Here is a 12929-nt window from a genome sequence, read left to right as displayed (position 1 = left end):
GATCAGTCATAATTTCCCTTCCATCAGACCATGTTGACTCTATCTGATTCCCTTGGACTTATCTAAATGTCCTGCTTAAGTTCTTTAATAATAGCTTCTACCATTTTCCACATGACTAACAAACCTGCTTTCTGTCTCCCTATTTGAATGATTTAGTTACATTTGCCACCTTCCAATCTAATGAGATCATCCCTGAATTGAGTGTTTTGGAAAATTAAAACCAGTGTATCATCTATGTCACTAACTACCTCTGTCTGAAATCCATCAGGACCAGAACATTTGTCAGCTGACAGCTCTAATAACTAACATCATACCAGTTCTCTGGTGTATATAATTTTTCTGAGTTCCTCTTTTCCTCCCTGCTTCTGTGATGTTACTTGTAGCCTTTACAATGAAGATTATTGCAAAATACCTGTTCAATTCATCTATGAGCTTCTTATTTTCCATTGCTAATTTTCCAGTCCCCCTTTCAACAGGAACAATGCTCACCGTAACTCTTCTTTTAAATGTGAAATCTTTTCTTTAGATATTATAGAAACTCTTATCTGCTTTTATTTCTGGCTAGCTTTCTCATGTTCTCATTTTCCTTCTATTAATTTTTTTAGTATGTTTTCTGTCCTGAAATCTACCTTTGCACGATTACATGTTTTTACTTTTAGTTTGATACTATCTTTAACATTTCTAATTAACCATGGATGCTGGGTCTTAGAATTTTTCTCACTCATTGGAATGTTATGTATTCTGCATATTTTGAAATCCCATCTTAAATATCTGCCACTGCGTTTCTGTTGATCCATTGTTTAACTAATTCGCTAGTTAATTTTAGCTGTCTCTGCTTTCATGCCTTTATAATTACCCTTAAATTTAAACATAATCTCAGTTCCATTTTATTTTCTCTCTCTCTGTTTCTTTGTTTCTCTGTCTCTGTGTGTCTCTCTCTATAAGATCATTAATTAGTCCTATCTTATTTTGCAACACCAGATCCAGTAAAGCCTGCTTTCTGGCTGGCTTCAGAGCATGATGTTCTTAAAAACTTATCCTGAAAGCATTCTATGAACTCTCTTTTTCCTGTTACCTTTGCCCAATCTGACATTCCCAGTCTATCTTTAGATTAGGAACTCCTATGATTAGAATAGAAACATAGAAATTAGGAGCAAAAGTAAGCCATTTGGCTGCTCCACCATTCAATATGATTATGGCTGATCATTGAGCTCAATATCCTAAACCTGCACCCCCACCCAATATTCTTTGATCCCTTCAGCTACAGGAGCTCTATCTTCCTCCTTCTTGAAAACAGTGTTTTAGTGGTAGTGAATTCCAGAGGCTCACCACTCTGGGTGAAGAATGTTCTTCATCTCAGTCCTAAGAAGGTTTACCCCTTACCTTCAACTATAACCTCTCGTTCTGGAATCCTTCTCTCTTCCCCCCCCCACCCCTCCCCCCATAGGGCACATCCTTTTTGCATCTAACCTGTTTAGTCCCGTAAGTTTCTATGACATCCCCTCACATTCTTCTAAATTCCAGTGAATACAATCCTAACCAACTCAACCTCTTCTCATACATCAATCCTGCCATCCCAGAAATCAATTGGATAAATCTTTGTTGCACTCCCTCTATAGCAAGATCATCCTTCCTCTGATAAGGAAATCAAAACTGCAGACAGTATTCAAGGAGTGACCTCACCAGTGCCCTGTATGATTACAGCAAGATATCTTTCCTCCCATACTTGCATCCTCTTGCTATGAAGGCCAACATATTGTTTGTATTCTTTACTGCCTGCTGTACCTGTGCATTTGCTTTCAGCAGCTGGCGCATGAGAACACCTAGGTCTTATTGAACATTTCTTTCTGTCAATTTACAGCCATTCAAATAATAATCTGACTTTCTATTTTTGCTATCAAAGTGGATAACCTCACATTTATCCATAATATCCTGCATCATCCCACTCAGTTAGCCTATCCATATCACACTGCAACATCTCTACATACTCCTCATAGTCAATCCTTCCACTGATTATTACTGTGTCTTATTCTGATAAGCTCTTATTATTTCTTCTTTTATTCTCCAACCTATCATGTGTTTCCCATTAGGGCCTGCACACCACTCCCACAAGTGATGTCTTGCCTTTAAGCCTTTATCATTTTTCATTTCTACCCAACCTATTTCTACATCTTGGTTTCCTGAGTTTATGTCATCCCTCTCAGTTATAATAATGCCATCATTAATGGAGCCTTCCCTAGTTTCCTGATATTCCTAAATTCCTATCCTGCACTGTTCATGATTCAGGTCCCAATCAGTGTCACCCTGCAGCCATGTCTCTGTAATGCCTACCAGAGCATGCTTATTCGTTTCTGTATCTGCTCTCAGTTTATCTGTTTTCAGCCTCCAGCTCAAACTAAGCTGATGCTGCTTGAACTTCAAATACTTGCCGCAGACATGTTTGCTTTGAGCCACTCTAGCATCTAGCAACTTGCACATGCTGTAACAATGAACACCTCAATGTGACATCCTCAATGTGTTTAAAGGAACTGGTCAGTTACTCTGTTCAGTTTCACATTTTGTTATGTTTTCACATGTTTTATTAACCTTAGCAAGACAATAGACTGTAGTCACTTACCAGATACTCACTAAATAACCAATTTCTCCTACAGAGATGTAAGGATCAATTCCTGAAATGTTTAGGAAAAGTAAAAGCAACAGGATACCTCTCCCCTTTCCACCCTGTAAGGCATATTAAGGTTTGAAATTACACTAAGTTGGCTAGTTTTATGTACTGTTCAGACAAAAGGTCTAGTTGACACATAGTGAGGATCCAGTTCATAATTAAGCTGCTCTTAAAATGGAAGTCTTACTAAAACACTGCTCTAGGCTGACAGCTACAGAATTTAATATAGGTTTCAGTCTAATTCCAAGAATAAACTACAAACTAATTTAAATTTGTACAAAGTAAAAGCTAGATTTTCTTACCGAATGGATGAGTGCATTCAGTTCATGCTTAGGCCAAGGCAGTAATGAGCTTGCAAGTGAAGTGATCCTAACTGAATTAGAGCTAGTGAGCTTGGTAGCACTGACAAAAGCATCTGCATCACTTTGCTGCTGATAGTTGACTAAAAAAGCTTTAATTTGTTGGATTAGATTTGTCTAATGCTTTTTGGACAGGACATGTCAGGTCATTACCAAATATTTGTGCAATTTTCATATTGTCAGAGAGATACCATATCTACTGATCAGCTGAGCTAGGAGTGCAGCTAATTGTGGAGCACAAGTTTCCAGCACTACAGCCAGGATGTTGTTAAGGCCAGTGACCTTTGCGATAACCTGTGTCTTAACCATTTCTTTATATCATTTGGACTGAATCAAATTAGTTGAAGACTGGCAACTTTGCAGGGGCCCTCAGCAGTAGGTCAGTATGAATCATCCATTTGGCACTTTGGGCTTCAGCCTTGCCTTTGTGCTGGGCTTCTCCATCATTGAAGATGGTGGATATTTGTAGGTTCTTCTCCTCTACTTAGCAAATTTTGGTAGGCATTTAAATAACTATTAGATGTGGTAGGACTGCAGAGCCTTGACCTAATCTATTGAATGTGGTTTCACTTAGTTCTGTCTGTTGCATGCTATGTTCACAGATTGGCAGGCACAATAGTCCTGGTTTGTATCTTGCATCAGTTTGACTCTTCATTTTTAGGCATGCCTAGTGCCACTCCTGAAATGTAGACCTACATTCCTCAGTTAATCCCGTGATGATAGAGGAGGGACATGCTTGGCCATGAGATTACTGATTGTGCTGCTCTGATGATTCACAGCACCTTATGGATGCCCAGTTTTGAGTTGCTAGTTTTGTTCTATACCAATCCCATTTAATATAGTGCCAGTGTTGTGTGGCACAGTGGATGGTAATCTTAGTGTGAAGGTAATACTTCAGTTCCACAAGGACTCTGTCCAGTGTTGTCATGGTTGGATTGGTGAGGGGGAGGTCAAATATATTTTTCTTTTTGTTGGTTCCACCATCATATACTATTTTGAACTTCCAGATATATCCTTCAGGATGTGGTAGCTCAGTTCATAATTCTTGGTAGTGGGTTTTGAAGTCTCTGTTGCATTCTGTGCCTATACCACTCTCAGTTCTTAATCTAAGTATTATGCACGGTGGCACAGTAGTTAGCATTGCTGCCTCACAGCACCAGAGACCCGGGTTCAATTCCCGCCTCTGGCGACTGACTGTGTGGAGTTTGCACGTTCTCCCCGTGTCTGCGTGGGTTACCTCCGGGTGCTCCGGTTTCCTCCCACAGGCCAAAGATGTGCAGGTCAGGTGAATTGGCCATGCTAAATTGCCCGTAGTGTTAGGTAAGGGGTAAATGTAGGGGTATGGGTGGGTTGGGCTTCGGCGGGTCGGTGTGGACTTGTTGGGGCGAAGAGCCTGTTTCCACACTGTAATGTAATCTAATCTAACATTGACAAGTACTAATCGTGAGCAGTATGTGATAATTAGCAGGAGATTTCCTTGCCCATAGTTTGATCTAATTTGAAAATATCCAGGGAAGGCAATGAAGGTATCTGGAATTTTGGATTTAGGGTATGATTCAGCGAGTATGACTGTGTTAGGCCTTGATTTGTGGAACAGCTCTTCCAATTTTGGGCCATGGCCTCATGTCAGTAAAGTGGACTGTTCCCATAATAATTCCTGAAGCAGCCAGAAAAATAAATTGTTTACTGATATAAAGTGAGTTTTATTTGGAAAAAAAAGCAGCTAATACTTCCTAATGTGGTAATCAATCATTGCTCAGGTGTTTTGATGAATAGTAAATCATGACAAACATGTCATTTGAGAAAACAGGATTCAGAAGTGAAACTAACACATTATACTGTAGCATTTTACGTTGTGGTGAATCAAGACTTCACCCACATTTTTGTTACGTGATTACCAAACCCAAGTATTCACAATAAATGTCTGAAGCAAATTTCTACTCAATAATTTAATACTGATTTTTTTTGGCTACTATGGAAACAAAATCCATGTAACCCAACCATATACTTACTCCCTAGCTTAATTATGGATGACCTATGTAATCCACCATGGATGTGGGTTGTTTCAATTCAAATTGGCTGCATTTTGAAACTTTTTACAATTTTAAATTTTCACTCGCCAGTAAAATTAACAATCAGCTGGGGCACGTTTAATATGCTTTTATCCTCACTTTAGGCGTTATGTTCAAAATAGTGATCACTAAACTAATGCTGTAGCATTTACCATTGCTCGCGCTCGCGCGCTCTCTCGCTCTCCCCCCCCTCTCCCTCTGGTGTTTCCTCTCCCTCCCTCTCACTATCTGTCTGGTGTGCTGTCTCTTGCTATCTAGTTCGCTGCCACTACCTAGCTCGCTATCGCTCACTCCTGCTATCTAGCCAGTTACAGGTTGTTGCTGCTGCCTAGCTCCCTGTAGCTTGCTCCCGCTATCCAACTCACTATGGCTCGCTCCCACTGCTGAGCTTGCTGTTGTTCACTCCCACTGCCCAGCTCGCTGTAACTCAATCCTGCTGCCAATCTTGCTCCCGTTATCAAGCTCCTACTCAACAGCTCTGTGGCGTGCTCCCATTATCAAGCTTGTACTGTCTGTCTGGCATGCTCACTTTCTTGCTGTTACTTCAGTTCATTGTCTCCTCCACGTACACACACACACACACACACCACAAAAAAATCTCCCCCTTAGCTAGCACGCACTCTCCCACCTTTCGTCCAGCTCTCACTCTCCCTCTGGCCTATGCTCTCTCACCCGCCCCTCTGGTGATCATCTAATCTTTTGACACAGTGGTTCCAGTATTTTTGTCCCTGATTTCAAGTCCTTACATTTCTTGCTTGTCTGCTCCTGGTTTACCATCGCCTGAAATCCAACGACTCCATTTATACTGTACATATTTTTGATGAATGTGTGTTTCCCTCTCCAGGCATAGTTTTGTTGGGGAAAGGGTCAGTTAGCTCAATTTGCTGGATGGCCGGTTTGATGCAGTGATGCCAGCCACTTGGGTTTTATTCTCGCACCATTTGAAGTTACCATGAAGGACTCTATTTCTCAACCTTTTCCCTTGCCTGAGACATGGACCCTTGGGTTAAACCACCACCAGTCACGTCTCTCTAATGAAAGAGCAGTCTTCTGGTCTGGTAGGATTATGGTGACTTTGCAGTAAATATACCTCCTGGAGTTAAATGTCTTCTTTACACTACATCTGTCCTAATCCTTCAACAGTCTCTGTAAAATGCAAATCTGCACCTGTACTTCAGTTGTACTCCTCTCACAAACCCCTCCTACCCAAAATTAATTACCATCTGTAAAGAACCTGGTGATATTTTGTTGCATAAAGGCCATCCACACATGCAGTCCGTGGTGGTATCACTATTGGGGGTCCCACAAAGGAGTTGTTATGAATCTGCCCAGGTTAGGTGGAGAAAAGTCAGGCAAGTTAATCAGTACATGACTGCATCTGCTTAAACTGTATGCTAGCAAAAGAATTGGATGTGGTTACAATGCTATCCATGATCAAATAGCCTAATGTTTCCAACTTTTAAAAACACAAATGAATAATGTTCATTTCATTCAGGTACTAGAAGTAAACATGCTTTCAGGAAGGGTGTAGCAGAAAATAATTATAACAAATTCACTGACAAGTTTAAGTCAGATTGGCACAAACTACTTTGAGTGGAGCATGAGTGTCTCTAAACAAAAAGAAAGCAAGATTTATTTTTAGAGGATTGCACTATCAATTATATTACACTGATCTCACTAATTTTAATCTTGATGAAAGTCTTTACTGGTCTTTACTTTGCATTCAACATCGCAATTGTTTATTTCATTTATGCTTTTGTTTCAAAACTGTACCAATCTTCCACGAAGAACAATAGAATAAACTAATACATGAGTGCAATATGTTCTGTGTTCTTCGATTGCTTTCTTTGTGGAAAGAGGGGGAAGAAAGTATTCTGTTTACATTGGTCATTCAGTCTTTTAAATTTAAACATTTTTTTGTTTCACTCTTGTTACTCCACTCATGCCCCCATTTATGCAAATATAATAAATGGTAATGCATATGTAGCATTTCAGGCAAAGTATCTAAAGCACATATTTGTATTTGACTGACATTTTGACATTCTGCACAAACATTTTTATAATCCACGTGTCCAGTAGGTTGATCATGTATTCTGATACAAATTCCCACAAAAACAGATCCTTTTAGTTAGTGTGACTTGAGTTGCAAACTTGAGGTTTGGTTTATCACAATTCATTTTTATCAGAAAAGTAATATCCAAGAGAATTGACAAATATATTATAGTTTGATATATCATGAAGTTGAGACCATCAGACCATAAGATATAGGAGTAGAATTAGGCCATTTGGCCCATCGAATCTGTTCACCAATCAATCATGGCTGATATGTTTCTAACCTAATTCACTTGCTTTCTCCCCGTAACCTTTGATCCTCTTACCAGTCAAGAACCTATCTTTGTCTTAAATACAGTCAGTGACTTGATTTCCACAACCTTCCGAGGCAATGAAGTCCACAAATTCACCACCCTCTGAAGAAATTCCTCATTATCTCCGTTCTAAAGGGTCATCCCTTCCCTCCTACAAGTGAACACATCATCACTGTATTCTGAACCTCAGTATTCTGTATAATTAGATCCTTCCGTCATCCTTCTAAATTTCATTGAGTACAGACCCACAGCCCTCAACCACTTCTCAAATGACAAGACCTTCATCCCCAGGATCATTCTTGTAAACTTCCTCTGCATCCCATTCAAGACCAGCACAACCTACCTTAAATGTGGAACTGAAAACTGCTCTCAATATTCTAAATGCGGTCTGACCAGAGTCTTAGCAGTGCACCCCTGCTCTTATATTCTAGTCCTTTCAAAACGAATGCTAATATTGCATTTGCCTTTCTAACTGCCAACTGAACTTGCATGTTAACTTTAAGAGAATCCTGAACTAGGACTCCTTTTGTGTTTATGCACCACATTAAACCAGTGAGTATTGAGTTTTTTACTGGAGCTGCTTTAATGAGAGCACTTGGATATAATTTGGTTATTTAGAGACAGTATTCACATCATTGTAATCTGCAAACATTTACTGATTTGTTGTTCTTGTCTTTTGCCACTAGATTCATGTCAAAACCTCAGTATTCTGAAATATAATTAACTTCACAAAAGTTTTGACTTGTAGCAAAATTAATTTTAATCCTTTATTATGTTTTCGTTCAAATTTTTCCCTTGAATTTTGATTTGTTTTCCTATTTTTTTCCTAGGACTAGGAAAGATAGTTTGGAAAGTGAAAGTTCTGCTGCTATTGTTCCTCATGAATTGATTCGCACCAGGCAGCTGGAGAGTGTACATCTTAAATTCAACCAGGAATCTGGAACTCTTATTCCACTGTCACTGAGGTGAACAGTTATTAAGTTTTATGGGAAAAGAAATGAAATCCAGAAAACCTGAGCTTTAAATCTTATTTGAGCTAGCAATAAGCAGGATCAAAGGAAATATCTAAAATAAAAATGCAAGTATTAAAATGTAAAACAATTGCAACAATTAGTTCTCAAGTTTAGCAATTCTGAGGTCAAAACCACCTCTAAAGGCCAGGAACATTGGAGGACCAGTCTCACTCATGATATTGTATTTGTAACTAGCAACTTTCTGATCTATAACATCAACACTCAATGTTTATTGCATGGGGACATTCCAGGAACAAGTAGAAAAGTAAATGGTGTTCACAACGCATAGGTAGAAAACAAATCGAGCTGAAGTGCTGAAAATGCATAGCAGATAATAAACCTGGAAGATATTATTGTTTCTGCTATGTGATCCTTTTTTATGACTGCCAACACACTGACTTGCTATTTCTCTTTTTGCTGCGAGTTAACTAGTTATGCAGTTCCCACATTTTTGGGGGTATTATTTGCAGGACAATAACTAATGTAGCACACTAACATGCATTCTAACTTGCAGTAAAACAATAAAGAATCCTTTACAATTAGTTTTAGCACTTCCTTTTACATAATATTTAGAATGTTTGGCTGGCTGCTACTTGTTTGTAGCACATTAACAGCAGTGGTGTAAAGTATTTCTAGAAAGTGCATTAATACATTTGGCTGATAATCAATAGCTGACCATTTTGACTTTCAACTCACTTGGAGGGGAAATAAAGAGAGGGAGAATGTAATAAATAATTACAGCAAAACTGCAAACAGGTAAGCTTGATTTTTAATTCGGGTTTCATTTTTAAAATACAAGAATTGTAAGGATCGAAATCATGCTGGTTAATATACTAAGGACATTTGTTCAGAGATTAATATTTCCCCAGTTTAACAATAGTTTGATATTGTGTTTATCTGACATTGCATAGCATGATCATGCTTCATTGGGTTCTAGTATTTGCATAGTACATATATACAGTCATAATTCCACAACCTCATGAAGAGTTTACTCTTTTGGATTTACATTGCCTCAACAAATCATTGTTGTACCCTGCTTTAGTTCGTCCAAAATTAAGTTAGAATTTTATTAGCTCAGTAAATTTATAGTATTCAGCCATAACTTGATGAATTCCATCCTATTTGGAAATGCACTGCTCATGTCCATTAAATAAAAAATAAAATTTGAACTAGAAAAACAAATTGGTTTTATCTTTAGACTGCACGTAAAATTAGGTTAACTATTTTGTAGTTTCTCAGCTCACTGTATACGATGCAGGGAGTACTGGTATCATACAGAAATAAAGCTACTCAAACATTGAATCATACAGATGTACAGCATGGAAACAGACCCTTCGGTCCAACCCATCCATGCCAACCAGATAGCCCAACCCAATCTAGTCCCACCTGCCAGCACTTGGCCCATATTCCTCCAAACCCTTCCTATTCATATACCCATCAAAATGCCTTTTAAATGGTGCAATTGTACCAGCCCCACCACTTCCTCTGGCAACTCATTCATACACATACCACCCTGTGTGTGAAAAAGTTGCCCCTGAGGTCTCTTTTATGTCTTTCCCCTCTCACCCTAAACCTATGCCCTCTAGTTCTGGACTCCCTGACCCCGGGAAAAGACTTTGCTCATTTACCCTATCCATGCCCCTCATAATTTTGTAAACCTCTAGAAGGTCACCCCTCAGCCCCAGGGAAAACAGTCCCAGCCTGTTCAGCATCTCCCTATAGCTAAAATCCTCCAACCCTAGCAACATCCTTGTAAATCTTTTCTGATCCCTTTCAAGTTTCACAACATCTTTCCGATAGGAAGGAGACTAGAATTGCACGCAATATTCCAACAGTGGCCTAACCAATGTCCTGTATAGCTGCAACATGACCTCCCAACTCCAGTACTCAATATTCTGACCAATAAAGAGAAGCATACCAAACCCTGCCTTCACTGTCTTATCCACCTGTGATTCCACTTTCAAGGAGCTATGAACCTGCACTCCAAGTTCTGTTTGTTCAGCAACACTCCCTCGGACCTTACATTAAGTGTATAAGTCCTGCGAAGATTTGCTTTCCCAAAATGCAGTACCTCGCATTTATTTGAATTAAACTCCATCTGCCACTTCTTAGCCCATTGGCCCATCTGGTCGAGATCCTGTTGTAATCTGAGGTAACTGTCCACTACATCTCCAATTTTGGTGTCATCTGCAAACTTATTAACTGTACCTCTTATGCTCGCATCCAACGCATCCATGTAAATGACAAAAAGTAGAGGACCCAGCACCGATCCTTGTGGCACTCTACTGGTCACAGGCCTCCAGTCTGAAAAACAACCTTCCAGCACCACCCTCTGTCTTCTACCTTTGAGCCAGTTCTATATCCAAATGGCTAGTTCTTCCTGTATTCAGTGAGATCTAACCTTGCTAATCAGTCTCCCAAGGGGAAACTTGTCAAACGCCTTACTGAAGTCCATATAGATCACATCTACCGCTCTGCCCTCATCAATCCTCTTTGTTACTTCCTCAAAAAACTCAATCAAGTTTGTGAGACATGGTTTCCCATGCACAAAGCCATGTTGACTATGCCTAATCAGTCCTTGCCTTTCCAAATACATGTACATCCTGTCCCTCAGGATTTCCTCCAACAACTTGCCCACCACTGAGGTCAGGCTCACTGGTCTATAGTTCCCTAGCTTGTCCTTATCACCCTTCTTTAAACAGTGGCACCACGTTAGCCAACCTCCACTCTTCCGGCACCTCACCTGTGACTATCGATGATACAAATATCTCAGCAAGAGGCCCAGCAATCACTTCTCTAGCTTCCCACAGAGTTCTAGGGTACACCTGATCAGGTCCTGGGAATTTACCCGTTTCAAGACATCTAGCACTTCCTCCTCTGTAATATGGACATTTTGCAAGATGTCACCATCTATTTCCCTACAGTCTATATCTTCCATATCCTTTTCCCCAGTAAATATCTAATGCCTTCCTTACTTTTTACTAAGAAGTACAAACATTTTCGCTTAAAAAGTATTTGTCTGTGTTTTCCATGAAATCCAGATTTTCTGTTATAGTCATAGGATCATACAACACAGAAACAGACCAACCAATCCATGCTGAATATAATCCCAAATTAAACTAGTCCCATTTGTCTGCTCCTGGCCTACATCCCTCCAAATCTTTCCTATTCATATACCAATCCAAGTGTCTTTTAAACGTTGAAATTGTACCAACATCCACTGCTTCCTCAAGAAATTCATCCACACATGAACTACCCTCTGTATAAAACATTTGCCCCTCATGTCTTTTTTAAAATCTTTCTCCTCTCACCTTAACAATGTGCCCTCTCGTCTTGAAGTTCCCCGTCCGAGGGAAAAGACAACTCCATTAACTCTGTCTATACCTGTCATTATTTTATAAATTTCTATCAGGTTGCCTCTCAACCTCCTACCCTCCAGTGAAAAAAGTCCTGTCCTTTCCAGCCTTTCTTTATATCTCAAACCTGCCAGCAACATCCTGGTAAATCTCTCTGAACCCTCTCCAGCTTAATAATATATAACTGGGCGATCAGAACTGGACACAGTATTCCAGAAGAAGCCTCACTAATGTCCTGTATAACCTCAACATGACTTCCCAACTCCTACAGCCAAAGGACTGAGCAATGAAGGCAAACGTGCCAAACGCCTTTATAACCACTCTGTCTATATGTGACACCAATGACATAGGTAGGAGGAGCGCTGAGGATGTTAGGCAGGCTTTCAGGGAGCTAGGTTGGAAGCTCAAAGTTAGAACGAACAGAGTTGTTGTCTCTGGTTTGTTACCCATGTCACGTGATAGAGAGTCGAGGAATAGGGAGAGAGAACAGTTAAATGCGTGGCTACAGGGATGGTGCAGGAAGGAGGGATTCCGGTATTTGGATAACTGGGGTTCTTTCTGGGGAAGGTGGGACCTCTATAAATAGGATGGTCTGCACCTGAACCTGAGGGGCACCAGTATCCTTGGTGGGAGGTTTGCTAGTGCTCTGGGGGGGGGGAGGTTAAACTAACTCTGCAGGGGCATGGGAACCCAGACTATAGCTTTAGGGTGCAGGACCTGGAGTGGAGGGAGGTTAGGAACATGGCATCAATCTCAAAGGAGGGTGCCTGTACACAGGAAAGTGGCTTGAAGTGTGTATACTTCAATGCAAGAAGTATACGAAATAAGGTAGGTGAACTTGCAGCGTGGGTTGGTACCTGCGATTTCAATGTTGTGGCCATTTCAGAGACATAGCTAGAGGAGGGACAGTGATGGTTGTTGCAGATTCCAGAATTTAGATGTTTCTGTAAGAACAGAGATGATGTAAAAGAGGGGGTGGTTTGGCATTGTTAACCAAAGGTAGTATTACAGAAGCTGAGACAACTTTGAGGACTCATCCACTGAGGTAGTTTGGGCTGAGGTTAGGAACAGGAAAGGCGAGGTCACCCTGTTAGGAGT

The 12929-nt window shown here is 40.2% G+C and overlaps 1 protein-coding gene across 3 annotated transcripts in view; it reads left to right on the top strand.

The window, feature by feature from the left end:
- sufu (suppressor of fused homolog (Drosophila)) overlaps window positions 1-12929 on the top strand; it is a 131754-nt gene that overhangs the window by 98745 nt on the left and 20080 nt on the right. For all 3 annotated transcript variants that reach the window (XR_006314995.1, XM_043713061.1, XM_043713060.1), the window contains one exon: window positions 8293-8427. Coding sequence is in view for 2 of the 3 variants with exons in the window: in XM_043713061.1 (XP_043568996.1) it covers window positions 8293-8427 (135 nt within the window). In the remaining variant the exon portion in view is untranslated. The remainder of the gene's footprint in view (window positions 1-8292; window positions 8428-12929) is intronic.

Source organism: Chiloscyllium plagiosum, chromosome 22, assembly GCF_004010195.1.
Source record: "Chiloscyllium plagiosum isolate BGI_BamShark_2017 chromosome 22, ASM401019v2, whole genome shotgun sequence".
Classification (NCBI taxonomy): domain Eukaryota; kingdom Metazoa; phylum Chordata; class Chondrichthyes; order Orectolobiformes; family Hemiscylliidae; genus Chiloscyllium; species Chiloscyllium plagiosum.
The sequence above is the reverse complement of the archived record's forward strand: the minus strand, read 5'-3'. Positions and strand labels throughout refer to the sequence as shown.